The sequence below is a fragment of the Mirounga angustirostris genome, unplaced genomic scaffold (assembly GCF_029215605.1).
Source record: "Mirounga angustirostris isolate CCGP_5_RB_7025 unplaced genomic scaffold, mMirAng1.0.hap1 SCAF_11, whole genome shotgun sequence".
NCBI lineage: Eukaryota > Metazoa > Chordata > Mammalia > Carnivora > Phocidae > Mirounga > Mirounga angustirostris.
In genome coordinates, this window is record NW_026991719.1 from 14,780,272 (window position 1) to 14,797,034 (window position 16,763).

Sequence of the window (16,763 nt, forward strand, 5' to 3'; positions counted from 1 at the left end):
TGCTTCTAGGCCTCCTCAGCAGACAGAGCTACGGAATATGTATATGTGTGTATGTATATTTACACACACATTTATATCTATTTCTGCATCTTTCTATTAAGAACTGAGCTCCTATGGTTAGCTCTAATTCCAAGCCTTCATCCTTTTCATATTTGTAACTTCTTTTTATGAGAATAAGAAGCCAAACTCTCATTATCCACAATGTATTTATTTGCTTATTTGCTCAGTCCTAGAACAAACATAATTTCATACCTCTGTGTAAAAACAAGTATATAAGTATAGTATTTGTTTATAAATAATTTTTTTTGTTTTTAGCTTGAGGAGAGTGTGTAGTTAAAACATTGTTTTCAAAAGTTACCTGGAGTTAATTCTTTTCCCCCTGACTCCCCCTCCCCGCTTCAATGTGGTTATGTTATTCATTTCAAATACAGTTAGGTACATTTGTTTTTGTTCCATTTTGGGTTCTTCTCTCTTGCTATTTTTTCTTTTTTTTTTTTTTTTTTAAGTATATGAAACATTAACATTTAAAAAAACTGTACAAAATAATAGGATAGATTATTAGAGTGCTGAATATAAAACTTAATGGCTTTTTTCTTTTCTCTTTCAGGGAATCATTTAATACTTCACATTAGAACAAATATGTGAAAGTCCCTGCCAACCTGTGAGAATTTCTTCCTTCGACATTTTGGTTCTACTTCACAACTTTCTTAGAAGTTCTTTCTTGATGCCATGTTCTGTGGCTTGCATCAAAAGAGGAGTTTGTCTTCATGAAGATTCCTAACATTGGTAATGTGATGAATAAATTTGAGATCCTTGGGGTTGTAGGTGAAGGTAAGTTTAGCATTCCTTGAGTTTCTGAGCAATGTATGTAGTTATACTTACCACTGAAAAGGTTACTAATTCAGATCCTGTTAATTTTACCTATATTAATTCAGATATGTGCTTAAGTGAAATATTAAAAATAAAATTGTGCTATTTGGGTTTTATTCTCCAATTGAAAGTTAATATTTTAAAGCCCTTTAAAATTTACTAAATCAGATATTTCTTAAGGCTGCCTTCATTTCTTTTTTCTTTTCTTTTTTTTTTTTTTAAAGATTTTATTTTTTTTAAGTAATCTCTACACTGAAGGTGGGGCTCAAACTCACAACCCCAAGGTCGAGTTGCATGCTCTTCTGACTGAGCCAGCCAGGTTTCCCAAGGCTGCCTTCATTTCATTGTTTTCATTAGCAATTACGGTTTCATAGTCTATAATTTTTTGTTACATTTTATTTTTATATCAAGTTTATTTTGGATAACTTAAAATTTATTTGTATAAGTTAAATTTTGCTTAATACATGGTAAATAAGTGAATAACTTCTATTTGTCTTTGAGAATGACAAACCACATTTTTATAAATTCTGAGGCACACAACTTGGTTATATTTTAACATTTCTGAAATCAGGATGTGAGTTATAATCCATAGCATGTCATGGTTTAAATGGCAGTTCTTTTCCCCCCCTAGTAGTACATAAAATAATGCTTATGATTAATGACATCATTAATTTGATGAAATATGGTAATTCATTTTTCTTAAGTCTTCCTGATTTTCCTTCTTTTTTTTTTTTTTTTAAAAGATTTTATTTATTAGAGCAGGAGAGAGCACAGTGGCGGGGAGGGGCAGAGGGTGAGGGAGAAGGCAACTCCCCACTGAGCAGGGAGCCGCATGTGTGGGGTCGATCACAGGACCTTGGGATCATGACCTGAGCATGGGCAGACACTTAACCCACAGAGCCATCCAGGTGCCCGCCTGATTTTTCCTTCTTAGTAATTTTTGCTTTTGACTTAAAGATAACTTTATGGAGATTTTGAGAAATGATTCTGTTAACAGGGTATGAGTAATTATAATTATGGTTTCTTAGCATTTATTTATTTTTTTAGAGGGGGAAGGGAGGAGGAAGAGGGGCAGAGTGAGAGGGAGAGAGAGAGAATCTTAAGCAGGCTTCACGCCCAGCCTGGAGCCCAGTGTGGGGCTTGATCTTATGACCACTTGAGCTGAATCAAGAGTCAGAGGCTTAACTGACTGAGCCATCCAGGTGCCCCTAGCATTTATATCTTTAAAGCAAATGTTATAAAAATTTTTATTTTATGAATTTTCAAATGTGAATTTTAAAAGAGGTTTTGAAGATTTACCTGTGAACAGCAAAGCTGTTCTAGATTTTAATATTAAGTAGTTAAATCCTTTTCAAATAAAGAGAAACAATTAAAATACAGTCTGGGTGACTGGGCGGTGCAGTCGGTTAAGTGCCTGATTTTGGTTTTGGCTCAGGTTGTGATCTCAGGGCTGTGAGATCAAGTCCCACATTGTGCCCTGTGCTGGGCACGGAATCTGCTTGGGATTCTCTCTCACTTTCCTTCTGCCCCTCCCCCTGTGCTCTTGTTCTCTCTCTGTCTCTCTCTAAAATAAATAAATCTTAAAAAAAAAAATACAGTCTAATTATTGGGTGCTTGCTCTAAGGTCTGAAGTCGAAACCATATAAAAAGAATGGATCCTTCTCCCTTCACCAGTCAACTCCTTTTCCTTTTCTTCATTGATAGTAATTATGTAAATAAAATTCATTCTTTTTCTTTTTTTTAGTAATTTCTTTTTAAAAAGATTTTATTTATTTATTTGAGAGAGAGAGAACACAGAGGGAGAGTGACAGGGAGAAGCAGACTCCCCACTGAGCAGGGAGTCCGATGTGGGGCTCTATCCCAGGACCCTGAGATCATGACCTGAGCTGAAGGCAGACACTTAGTCGACTGAGCCACCCTGGCACCCCAATAAAATTCATTCTTGATATCTTATCTACTGTTTTATATAGCTGCCTTTTTTTGTTTGTTTTTTTCCAAAGTGTTATAATTAGAAACTAATGCAGTAAAGCTACTGATTGGAGCCAGTCAGCTCATAGGATATAGCAGGGTTGGAATGTTTCAAATTCTGGGCCCCAGTTTTTCTGGATCACAACCTTGGTTTTCTTAATATACCTGTAGGTGATCATCTCCTTAGGAATTAGCTCAGATTAAGTAAACTACTAGAGTGCTCAGAATATGTCAGTTTTAGTTATAGTCAAAACCATCATTGCTATATATTTTTTCTTTGTAAACTACCTCAGAAATACATATATATTATGGAAACTAAAAACTGTCTAGTAAACTCTGCATTCCTGTAGCCTGGGCCGTGTATTTTCATTCCATCGAAAAACTGGCATGAGCAGTTAAAATGGGATTGAAGGATTGCCTGGTGATTGTGGAATTAAGTTGGATGGTTGTAGTAGCTGATTCCGTCCTGACTATGATAATAAGATTCATCCATCTCCACCAAAGTGAGGGAGACTTGTTCTGGTTCTCCAGATTCTGTTTGAGACACATTTCCCAATTTCATCTCTCTGAAGTTCCCTTGTCATAGATGTATGCAGACTTTGTCTGTCTGTTAATGTTCTTGACATTTCTACAAACCTCAAGTTACTGTACATTACATTTTGATTCTGCTAATTAGGTTGTCACAGTTTTAACTCTAACCTCAGTTTCCTGGGTACCTTGCTGTCAATTCTGTTCTGCCTCTAAAGAAGTTTTTCGGCTAGGTAAGAGGATAAGTAACCCAAACTATAGTGATGAATCTCATCAAAGTATACCAAAGAAAGTGGAAGTGCTTGGCTATAAATGGCCAGAAAGCCTTGGACTACTTATGGTCTGTGCCTTTGCACTGAGTCTTTATTTATGGCAAAAATGTAGCAATTCCTACTAGTTATTAATTGGAATGCTTAAGCCTGTATTATTCTGCCAGTCAGGAAAGACATTCCAGTATCCTGGAAGAGTATTTAAATGTCTCCTAGGACTGAAAACATATTTGGTAGGCTTGGTACCTGAGCTTACTATTGGGAAACAATTAGCTTTTAAATTTTACGTTTTCTACAGTCTTTTGAGTTTTTTTTTTTTTTTTCCATTTACTCTTTTTTTTTATTTTTTAATTTTTTTTTAAGATTTTATTTATTTATTTGAGACAGAGAGTATGAGAGACAGAGAGCATGAGAAGGAGGAGGGTCAGAGGGAGAAGCAGACTCCCTGCCGAGCAGGGAGCCCGATGCGGGACTCGATCCTGGGACTCCAGGATCATGACCTGAGCCGAAGGCAGTCGCTCAACGAACTGAGCCACCCAGGCGCCCTTTCCATTTACTCTTAAAGTTCTTATGTCCATATCTTGTCTCCAGTAATTTTAAGCTTAAATTTAAAACGTTTCAAGTGAAGTTTTCTTTAAAAAGAGAAACATTTAAAAATACTTGTTGGGTAAATGAGTTGCTTATACTCTTGTTTTATAAAAAAATATATATATACTAAATATCCACATTTTGTTTGTATGAGGCTCATTGCATTATCACTGCAGGGTATTGTCATTTTAGGAACCATTATTATATCAGATACTGATAGCCAATATAAATGTAATAGAACTTTTACTTCTCTAAGAGCTATGGTTTGTATATGTCCCCTAATTTTTTTATTTCTTTTTATTGTAGGAGCCTATGGAGTTGTACTTAAATGCAGACACAAGGCAAGTACATGGTTTTTAAAAAGAAAATAATGTGTATGTTTAACTGTTTAGAAACTAATGTATTGTTCTGTGCATGTGGGCATATAATTAAAACTGGCTACGATAATGATGCTTAATGAAGTAGAATGAACATGTGAACCTAGAAAAAGACTACTTTTGGACAAGTTTTATCATGATTAGGTAGTCATTAGTTATTTGCAGTCATGTGCTGTTTTTTCTCAACTGCCCTAGTATATAGGTGAAAAGCTTCCTAATGGGAAGAGAGAAAAGGTGATATAGAAGAAATCAAGGTAGTGAGAGATTTATGTTCAAGTACTTATGAGCAAGAAGACGTTTCATTCAGTCATTATTTTTCACGTAGACCCAATAACTTACAGTGCTTGGTAGATCTGAATCCAGATTTCGAAAGGTAGCAGATAGGTGTTTGGTTATGAAATAGGGCTTCAGATAATTGTGTATGATTATCATTATTGGTTGTAGTTGATCACCCTTGAGTAGCCTTGAAATGGATCTTACTATATAGATTATTTACTATACTATATAGTATAGATTATTTGACTGTTATCACCAATTATTCAGGGAAGTTATTTCAGGATTCCCATAGCTGTTGCTCAGTGATAAGCATGTTTTACTCAGAGACTAAGGTGGCAAGTGTTGCAGCTGTAAATTTTAAATGTTAGGTTAAATATTTTCATGTTATGGTATACCTAGTCTGAGTATTAGTATCTGGCCTCATGCTATTTTGTGTATAATTTTGTTAAGACCAAAGATTAAAGTTTTTTGTGATATTTTCTAATGGAATTATTTATATCTGAGATGAGTTTAAAAATTTAGCTCAAGACATAATTTAAACTCTCAAATCTATCATAACATATGTATGTGTATATATGCATAAATAAAGAAGATACCGTTTTTATGTTTTTTCTTTCCTCTTGTACAAAATAGTATGTTTTGGATATAAGGCTTCATGACAGTTGATGTATTTTTGGGTTTTAGATCATAAATCTCTTCAATTAATTTTCTATTCTTAAAATTGGGTGTTCAAAGTATCTATGTTGGTAATAGTTACCTGAAGATCTCTGCCAGTAAATCCTCAAAAAATGGTTTGAATACTGTGGTTATTGATTTAGGATGATTAAGAATTTAAAATAATAAATTAAACATAATCAAAATAAATTTAGCACCTTGAATACCTCATTAAGGAATATTACTGCAGTTGGAAATTAAACAAATGAAAAGCTCTCTAATGAATTGCTACACTGTTAATGAGTTGCCTTGAGTTATAATACATTTCTGAAGCTTTAAAAAAATAAAATTCCTTGGTGGATACTACTCAGGGGAAATAGGTTGTAAATTTGACTCTTTAAATAAACATAATACTTCCTTTTATACCATGGCTCTGTTTATGTAGCATAATAAACGGATGCTTCAGTTCTTAATCTTTGAGTTTTGAAATTGAAAGATTTCTGATACATAATGTAAATCTTCTAACAGTGTTTTCTCTCAGTCTTGTCCCACTTCTTCCTATGACTGTTTCCCCTATACTTTTTTTTTTGACCTTATCTAAGCTCTCTTTGTGTCTTTATGTAAAAATAAACTTTACTAGTTGAATATATTGTTTTTATCTTTCCCTGTGTCTGGTTTATTCATGTATGAAGATATGTTTGTTACCTGTACCTGGTTCTCATAATGCACACTGTTAATCCCAGCAAGATGGGCCCATAATGAAAGTAGATGAGAACAGGTTATCTCTGCTCTTCGGAAACCATCTCTAAACATGAACTCAGATTCCTAGGGCAGTTTGAGTTAAAAGGACGAATAAACCATAGTTTTCTTGCTCTTGTCTGGCTTACAGTCTGAAGAGGTAGAAGAGATATTTGATAAAATAACCCATGAGGTGGGGCACCTGGGTGGCTCAGTCATTAAGCGTTTGCCTTCGGCTCAGGTCATGATCCCAGGGTCCCGGGATCGAGCCCCGCATCGGGCTCCCTGCTCAGAGGAGAGCCTGCTTCTCCCTCTCCCACTTCCCCTGCTTGTGTTCCCTTTCTCTCTGTGTGTCTCTCTGTCAAATAAATAAAATCTTAAAAAAAAAAAATAACCCATGAGGTTGCTGCAAATGACATTGCATCTAAAAAATATCTCTTTTCACTGCCCTTCACTAAATAGGGGACTCACAGACCAGCTCTCCAAGTATTGTTGCTTTTTCCTTTACATGCATCTAAACAGATATTGCTGGATGGAAAATGTAAAGCTAAATTAGTGCCTACCTCAGAGTAATATAAAACTCTTTTTAGAATCTGAAACTGTTTAGTCATTAGACTTGTTAGAGATATATCCTCTTTTCAGCTAGAATCAGAGCTTCAGTGTTTTCCGCATTATCCAAAAAGGGAGAATTTGATGCTTCTAAGATTTACCCTTTGGGATCAAACAAATGGACTACTATGAAATCTCATGTTATATTTAAAAATGGATATAATCCTCCCTGTTGTACCCATGATATGTAAAATAATCATACCTATATATTTTGAATAGCTTTTATTTATTATTATTTTTTAAGATTTTATTTATTTGACAGAGAGAGACACAGCGAGAGAAGGAACACAAGCAGGGGGAGTGGGAGAGGGAGAAGCAAGCTTCCCACAGAACAGGTAACCCGATGTAGGGCTTGATCCCAGGACCCTGGGATCATGACTTGAGCCGAAGGCAGACGCTTAACGACTGAGCCACCCAGGCGCCCCTTGAATAGCTTTTAAAGACTTAATGAAACGCTTATAAAAATGTTTAAATCAGGTCTGTATGATTACGTATGCGTAGGTACGTGTGACCACTTATACATCAATTTGATCTCTTTTGGATAAGGTTAGCTGTGGGTGTATATATAATTAAATAATTCCTAGCGCATTATATATTTGAGCAAGTATGAAAGAAAGTTATTGTTTTAAATCATATACTGTTGCAAGAAATTTAGAGGTCATGTTTATAAACAAATGTATCTTGTCTATTGTGAACACAAAGTGGTATTGGGTTATTCTAGGCCAAAGACCATACTTATTAATTTTCTGAAACAAATGCTGAACAATTAAAAAAGAAATACATAACTGTACTCTCTTTTTCACAGCTTCTGTTTATTGTATATATGCACATTGGCATATATATGAAAATTCTTAGTACTAAGTGTTAAGCTACTTACGGCACCTTAGGACTACTCACATTTGGAAGAAGTTCTCATTTGGACCTTTACTCTCCAGATATGCATTGCTGGTTCTCTTTTTATTTGCATGTCTGCTTTGAAGTGCTTATGCTTATTTTACAGCATACTTTTCTTTGCAGAAACTCAGAGAGGTCATCCTTACAACAAAGTAGGGCAAATGGAATGTAGTGACATAGGGAGATGTGATTAGAACTGGAGACAAGGCTTTGTGCAGCCTGATTGAGAGAGGTTGGGAGGCAATGCTAATTGATCCTAGGACAAGGAAGTGGTGATTCATGTATTTCCTTTCCTGTGGCTGAGGTTGACATATGAGAAATTTTTGTTTGTTTTGAAGTGGTAGGTGACATATAGCTAATTACACAAAGGCATGAAGAATCCAGCATTGGGGTAGAGCGTAGAAGTATTTAATACATAATAAAGTTGACTTAAATTATAGAACCAAAAATGAACACCACTGTAGAGAGCTATTGTAGAGTACCAGGTCCCTGTGGAAGGATTAGAGATGATCCCAGGGGTTTGTGCTAAACTGAAAAATCACTGCTATTATTTATATGACTTACAAACTTATAAAGGGTATGTAAGTTTTGGGGGAGAAATAATGAGTTTGGCTTTCATAAAAAAGAATAAAATGGCAGCAGAATACCAAACCTGATAATAAATACCACATATTGAGCATCTAACGTATGCCAGTTAAGTCTGCTAGATGTTGTCCATTTACTACTCACAACAGCCCTACTCTTACACCGTTTTACAGATAAGAAAGTGGAGTCATTAGAGAGGTTCTATGTTAGGGCCAAGATTATGCAGCTAAGAAGTGGTGGAACCAGGCTTCGTCTGATGCCAGAAATCACTAACTTGAGCATAACTGTGAAATGTTATGGACCTTCCAAGGGGGGGTGCAGAGCAGAGTTAAGGGCATGCCTTAAATAGTCGTACTGAAAGGAGTGGGAGGCAGACATCTAGAAAGCAAAGAAGAAAGATTTTTAAAAATGGTACTCACCAACAGTGTAAAAATCCATAAAAAGATCCATGATGATAAGGATTGAGGGATGAGAAAACCCATTTCATTTAATATTGTCATTTATTGATGACCCCTTTAAGTGAAATGGTACATTGAATGCCAAATTGCAGGAGGTTAAGGAGAGAGCAGGTTGAGAAAATCCAGATTGTGCCATTTTTCTCTTTTGAGAGTTGAGAAATTGAGATTGAGAATAGTAGGAGGAATAGATGTGATTAAATATTCACTAGTCAGGAATACCCATATTTTGCCCCACTAAAAGGCATTCTTGGGTTATTAATCACTTATTATGCACAATTTATCTTTTGCTATAAGCGTTCATTTTTAGCATGCATTATATATTTTGAATTACTGATTCCTGTTTTTCTTTTTCAGATTAATTTTGTTTTCTACAAAAAAGCTGAATGGTGATTCGGTCATTTTTAAAAATAAAAAACAACTATTTTAAGCAGATACTTGAGGGAAAAGTCAGTGAACCATCACCAGTTTAACAGATTATTTATAGTGTGCCATCTAAAATGGTAGTTATTTTCTACTAAAAATAAACGTTGTTTCAGCTTTTTTCCACATTATATGAAAGAAGCCTTAAAAATTTTTTTTAGATTTAAGTTTTACAAGTGAATTGAGCTTTTAAAACACAACTTAAAAGAGATGAATCAACAATGGCAAACTGAATATATGGGATTAATTATATTATTTTCTTTGTCATTACTTTCCTCCTTATTTAAATATAAGTAGGATGTGGATTCCTGCTTCTTGTGTACAAAATTTCTACCATTTGAAGAAAATTAGAGGCTTGGGTTTTTAATAAAGATTGTAAGTAGCTGGAAATATTTCAGTATTATTTCACCATAATCATTTTTTTAAGTAATCACACTTTTCTAAATGACTTTAATTTACTGCAGGTTATGGAGATTAACGAGATGCCACTGTTCAACTGGACATTGGGTCAGGAACAAAGATTATAGGAATTAGTGGGCGAGGATATCTTCTGTCTACTCTTAAAGGGGCACTCATAAACCATTACTTCTGTGTGGGTTCCTCTCTTGACCTAGCTTTTCTTGCTGATCCAATTAATTGTAGAACAGTTTCTGGAACACTACGAAAGTCTTATCAAAATCATACTTCTTTGTATTATAATACTCTGTATTTCAGATTCTGCTAAATTTAAATTTAATTAATTAACATATAATGTATTATTAGTTTCAGAGGTAGAGGTCAGTGATTCATCAGTCTTATATAATACCCAGTGCTCATTACATCACATGCCCTCCTTAATGTCCATCACCCAGTTACCCCATCCCCCCACCCCTCTCCCCTCCAGCAACGCTCAGTTTGTTTCCTATGAATAAGAGTTTCTTATGGTTTGTCTCCCTCTCTGATTTCGTCTTGTTTTATTTTTTCCTCTCTTCCCCTATAATCCTCTGTTTTGTTTCTTAAATTCCACATATGAGTGAGATCATATAATTGTCTTTCTCTGATTAACTTATTTCGCTTAGCACAATACCCTCTAATTCTATCCACATCATTGCAAATGGCAAGATTTCATTTTTTTGATGGCTGAGTACACACACATACACACACACGCTACATCTTCATTCATTAGTGAATGGACATTTGGGCTCTTTCCATAGTTTGGCTATTGTGGACATTCCTGTTATAAACACTAGGTTGCAGGTGCCCCTTCGGATCACTACATTTGTATCTTTGGGGTAAATACCCAGTAGTGCAATTGCAGGGTCATGGGATAGCTCTAGTTTCAACTTTTTGAGGAACCTCCATATGGTTTTCTAGAGTGGTTGCACCAGCTTGCATTCCCACCAACAGTGTAGGAGGGTTCCCCTTTTTCCACATCCTTGCCAACATCTGTCAGTTCCTGAGTGGGTAATTTTAGCCATTCTGACTGTTGCGAGGTGGTGTCTCATTGTGGTGTTGATTTGTATTGCCCTGATGCCGAGTGATGTTGAGCATTTTTTCATGTGTCTGGTGGCCATTTGTGTGTCTTTGGAGAAATGTCTGTTCATGTCTTTGTTCTTTGGGTGTTGAGTTTGATAAATTCTTTATAGATTTTGGGTACTAGCCCTTTATCTGATATGTCATTGCAAATATCTTCTCCCATTCTGTCAGTTTTCTTTTGGTTTTGTTGACTGTTTCCTTTGCTGTGCAAAAGCCTTTTGTCTTGATGAAGTCCCAATAGTTCATTTTTACCTTTGTTTCCGTTGTTTTTGGAGACGTGTCTAGCAAGAAGTTACTGCGGCCGTGGTCACAGAGGTTGGTGCCTCTGTTCTTCTCTAGGATTTTGATGGATTCCTGTCTCACATTTAGGTTTTTCATTCATTTTGAGTCTATTTTTGTGAATGGTGTAAGGAAATGGTCCTGTTTCATTCTTCTGCATGTGGCTGTCCAATTTTCTCAACACCATTTGTTGAAGAGACTGTCTTTTTTCCATTGGATATTCTTTCCTGCTTTGTCCAAGATTAGTTGACCATAGAGTTGAGGGTCCATTTCTGGGTTCTCTATTCTGTTCCATTGATCTTTATGTCTGTTTTTGTGCCAGTACCATACTGTCTTGATGATTATAGCTTTATAATAAAATCCAGAATTGTGATGCCACCAGCTTTGGTTTTCTTTTTCCACATTCCCTTGGGTATTCAGGGTCTTTTCTGGTTCCATACAAATTTTAGGATTATTTGTTCTGGCTCTGTGAAAAAAGTTGATGGTGTTTTGATAGGGATTGCATTGAATGTATAGATTGCTCTAGGTAGCATAGACATTTAACAGTATTTGTTCTTCCAATCCATGAAAATGGGACGTTTTCCCATTTCTTTGTGTCTTCCTCAATTTCTTTCATGGGTGTTCTATAGTTTTCTGAGTACCGATCTTTTGCCTCTTTGGTTAGGTTTATTCCTAGGTATCTTATGGTTTTGGGTGCAATTGTAAATGGGATCGACTCCTTAATTTCTCTTTCTTCTGTCTCATTGTTAGTGTATAGAAATGCGACTGATTTCTGTGCATTGATTTTATATCCTGCCACATTGCTTAATCCTGTGAGTTCTAGCAATTTTGGGGTGGAGTCTTTGGGTTTTCTACATAAAGTATCATGTCATCTGTGGGGAGTGAGAGTTTGACTTCTTTGCTGATTTGGATGCATTTTATTTCTTTTTGTTGTCTGTTTGCTGAGGTTAGGACTTCTAGTACTATGTTGAATAGCAGTGGTGATAGTGGACATCCCTGCCGTGTTCCTGACCTTAGGAGAAAAGCTCTCAGTGTTTTCCATTGAGAATGATATTCACTGTGGGCTTTTTGTAGATGGCTTTTATGATATTGAGGTATGTTCCTTCTATCCCTACACTGTGAATTCAGAGTTTTAATCAAGAAAGGATGCTGTACGTTCTCAGATGGTTTTTCTGCATCTATTGAGATGATCATATGATTCTTGTCCTTTGTTTTATTTTTTTTAAGATTTTATTTATTTTTTTGACAGAGAGAGACACAGCGAGAGAGGGAACACAAGCAGGGGAGTGGTAGAGGGAGAAGCAGGCTTCCTGCAGAGCGGGGAGCCCGATGCGGGGCTCGATCTCAGGACCCTGAGATCATGACCTGAGCCGAAGGCAGATGCTTAACGACTGAGCCACCCAGGTGCCCCAGTCCTTTGTTTTATTTATGTACTGTATCACATTGATTAATTTGTGGATGTTGAACCACCCTTGCAGCCCAGGAATAAATCGCACTTGGTTGTGGTGAATCATCATTTTAATGTACTGTTAGATCCTATTGGGTAGTATCTTGGTGAGAATTTTTGCATCCATGTTTATCGGGGATATTGGTGTGTAATTCTCCTTTTTGGTGGGGTCCTTGGTTTTGGGATTAAGGTAATGCTGGCCTCATAGAATGAGTTTGGAAGTTTTCCTTCCATTTCTATTTTTTGAAACAGCTTCAGAAGAATAGGTGTTAATTCTTCTTTAAATGTTTGGTAGAATTCCCCTGGGAAGCCATTTGGCCCTGGGCTCTTGTTTGTTGGGAGATTTTTGATGACTGCTTCAATTTCCTTGGTGGTTATGGGTCCGTTCGGTTTTCTGTTTCTTCCTGTTTTAGTTTGTTAGTTTATATGTCGCTAGGAATGCATCCATTTCTTCTAGATTGCCTAAGTTGTTGGCATATGTTGCTCATGATATGTTCTTAATAATTGTTTGTTTTTCTTTGATGTTGGTTCTGATCTCTCCTTTTTCGTTGATGATTTTATTAATTCGGGTCCTTTCTCTTTTCTTCTTGATAAGTCTGGCCGGGGGTTTATCAGTCTTATTCTTTCAAAGATCCAGCTTCTTGTTTCGTTGATCTGTTCTACTATTCTTTTGGTTTCTATTTTATTGATTTCTGCTCTAATCCTTATTATTTCTCTTCTGCTGGGTTTAGGCTTTATTTGCTGTTCTTTCTCCAGCTCCTTTAGGTGTAAGTTTAGGTTGTGTATTTGAGACCTTTCTTGTTTCTTGAGAAAGACTTGTATTGCTATATACTTCCCTCTCAAAGATTTTGAACAGTTGTGTTTTCATTTTCATTTGTTTCCATGAATTTTTTAAATTCTTCTTTAATTTCCTGGTTAACCGATTCATTCTTTAGTAGGATGCTCTTTAGCCTCCATGTATTTGAGTTCTTTCCAAATTTCCTCTTGTGATTGAGTTCCAGGTTCAAAGCATTATGGTCCAAGAATATGCAGGAAATGATCTCAGTCTTTTGGTACTGGTTGAGGCCTGATTTATGACCCAGGAGGTGATCTACTTTGGAGAATGTTCCATGTGCACTCGAGAAGAATGTGTGTTCTGTTGCTTTAAGATGGAATGTTCTAAATATATCTGTGAAGTCCATCTGGTCCAGTGTGTCATTCAAAGCCCTTATTTCCTTGTTGGTCTTCTGCTCAGATGATCTGTCTATTGCAGTGAGGGGGGTGTTGAAGTCCCCTACTCTTATTGTATTATTATTGATGTGTTTTTTTTAATTTTATTATTAATTGGCTTATATAATTGGCTGCTCCCATGTTAGGGGCATAAATATTTACAATTGTTAGATCTTCTTGTTGGATAGACCCTTTAAGTATGATATAGTGTCCTTCCTCATCTCTCAATACAGTCTTTGGCTTAAAATCTGGTTTGTTGGGACGCCTGGGTGTCTCAGTCAGTTAAGCACCTGCCTTTGGCTCAGGTCATGATCCCAGGGTCCTGGGATCGAGTCCCGCATCGGGCTCCTTGCTCAGCGGGGAGCCTGCTTCTCCCTCTGCCTGCCTCTTCCCCTGCCTGTGCTCTCTCTATCTGACACATAAATAAGTAAAATCGTTAAAAATAAATAAATAAAATCTAATTTGTATGATGTAGGGATTGCCACCCCAGCTTTCTTTTGATGTCCATTAGCATGATAAATGGTTTTCCATCCCCTCACTTTAAATATGGAGGTGTCTTTGGGTCTAAAATGTGTCTCTTGCAGATAGCATATCGATGGGTCTTGCTTTTTTTATCCAATCTGATATCCTGTGTCTTTTGATTGGGGCATTAAGCCCATTTACATTCAGAATTACTATGGAAAGATATGAATTTAGTGCCATTGTATTACCTGTGAAGTGACTGTGTCTGTATATTGTCTCTGTTCCTGTCTGGTCTATGTTACTTTTGGGCTCTATCTTTGCTTAGAGGATCCCTTTTAATATTTCTTGTAGGGCTAGTTTGGTGATCACGAATTCTTTTAGTGTCTGTTTGTCCTGGAAGCTTTTTTATCACTCCTATTTTGAATGATATCCTAGCTGGGTAAAGTATTCCTGGCTGCATATTTTTCTCATTTAGCACCCTGAGTATATCATGCCAGTCCTTTCTGGCCTGCCACGTCTCTGTGGATAGCTCTGCTACCAATCTAATGTTTCTACCCTTATAGGTTACAGACCTCTTGTCCTAAGCTGCTTTCAGGATTTTCTTTTTGTCTCTGAGATTTGCAAGTTTCACTATTATATGTTAGGGTGTTGACCTATTTTTATTGATTTTGAGGGGGGTTCTCTGTGCCTCCTGGACTTTGATGTCTGTTTCCTTCCCCAGATTAGGGAGGTTCTCTGCTATAATTTGCTCCAATATACCTTCTGCCCCCCTCTTTCTCTCCTCTTCTCCTGGGATCCCAATTGTTTTAATATTGTTTCATTTTATTATATCACTTATCTCTTGAATTCTCCCCTCGTGATCCAGTAGTTGTTTATCTCTCTTTGTCTCAGCTTCTTTATTCTCCATCATTTTGTCTTTTATATCACTAATTCTCTCTTCTTCATTTATCCTCTCAGAGACTCCGTTTTTGATTACATCTCATTAATATCCTTTATGATATCCTTTTGATATCTACTTTAGTTCTTTTATTTCTCCAGAGATTCTCTAGTGTCTTCTATGCTTTTTTCAAGCCCAGCTAATATCTTTATAATCGTTATTCTGAACTATAGTTCCAACATTTTATGTATATCTATACTGATTAGGTCCCTGGCAGTCAGTACTGCCTCCTCTTCTCTTTTTTGAAGTGAGTTTTTCCATCTTGTTATTCTGTCCAGAGAAGAATAGATGAACGAGAGAATGAAATACTGAAATGGCAACAATGACCCTAGAGAAATATACACTAAACAAATTAGTAGAGACCCAAACCCAGAAAAAAAGAAATTAAAAAAAAAAAAGATAATCTAATCAGACAGGTGAATATAGGAATGCACTGGATCCTGTGTGTATTTGGTCAGTTTGTTAGGAAACTAAATCCCCAAAATTGTAAAGAAAGAAAAACTTATATATGTATGAAAATAAAATTAATTACAATGAAAGGATAGAATGTAACTGTAAAAATGAAAATCAAGAGAGAAAGGGGGAAAAAAAAAGAATATAAACAGACAGGTGAACAGAGCAATACACTATGTCCTGAGTGTATTTTGGTTTGTTAGAAGAAACTGCATCCGAAAATTGTAGAGAAAGAAAACATACATAAATACACAAAAATAAAATTAAATACATTGAAAGGATAGAATATAACTGTAATGATGAAAATTTAAAAAAAATTTTTAAAAAAGAGTTGACAAAATAAGAAATTGTTTGAAAATGAAAGAGAAAAAAACCAAATTGAAAGACTAAAGAATCGTGGGGGGCAAAAAACCCATGAATTCTGTATACTATTTTCCCCTAACGCTGGAGTTTTGCAGTTGTCTGTGACTGGTAAATTTGGTCTTAGAGGGATGTTCTTGCTGATCTTCTGGGGCAGGGGCCTGTTGCATTGATTCTCAAATGTCTTTGCCCGGGGTGGAATTGCACGTCCTTGCCAGGGGGCCAAATTAAGTAATCTGCTCAGTATTGTTCTTTGTGGCTTTTGTTCCCTGAAGGCTTTCTGCGCCACTTAAGAGGATGAGAGTGAAAATGGTGGCCTCCCAATCTCCAGCCCCAGAGCCAAAAGAGCTCGGCTCCCCACTCCTCAGTGCACCCTGAGGGAAAAGCAGTCAATCACTCCTGTCTCCCTGGTCTCCATCTGCATTCCATGCTCACCCAGCTGCTGACTGAGCATGTCTCTCTCAGCCACGTGACCCTATTTCGAGTCTCTAAACCCTGCAGACTCCTGCAGCTCACACCCATGCCGCTCCTCGGGGGAAGGGAGGAGAGGGTTTCGTGGCAGTTCTGCTGCTCGCTGGGCCCCTGCTCAGAGAGCAGTTGCCCGACTGTGCCACGGTTGGAGGTATATGGTAACCCCTAGCTGAGAGCCCACTTCTGGGCTCGCTGATTGCAGCTGTCTTCCCCATTCCGATGCCTGGGAGCTCTGCCACACTCAGGCACCCCTGGTCTTCCTGTGACCCCGAGGATCCTGAGACCACACCGTCCCACCTAGGATTCTGCCCCGCTTCACCACATGAGCATCTTTCAGGCAGGGACATTCCTCACTGGAGTAGACTTCTAAAAGTTCGATTTTGTGCTCTGCTGCCA

At 36.9% G+C, this 16,763-nt stretch overlaps 1 protein-coding gene across 4 annotated transcripts in view; it reads left to right on the forward strand.

The window, feature by feature from the left end:
• CDKL5 (cyclin dependent kinase like 5) overlaps positions 1–16,763 on the forward strand; it is a 210,902-nt gene that overhangs the window by 76,817 nt on the left and 117,322 nt on the right. For all 4 annotated transcript variants that reach the window (XR_010406049.1, XM_064573834.1, XM_064573837.1 and 1 more), the window contains 2 exons: positions 608–831; positions 4,530–4,564. Coding sequence is in view for 3 of the 4 variants with exons in the window: in XM_064573834.1 (XP_064429904.1) it covers positions 768–831; positions 4,530–4,564 (99 nt within the window). In the remaining variant the exon portion in view is untranslated. The remainder of the gene's footprint in view (positions 1–607; positions 832–4,529; positions 4,565–16,763) is intronic.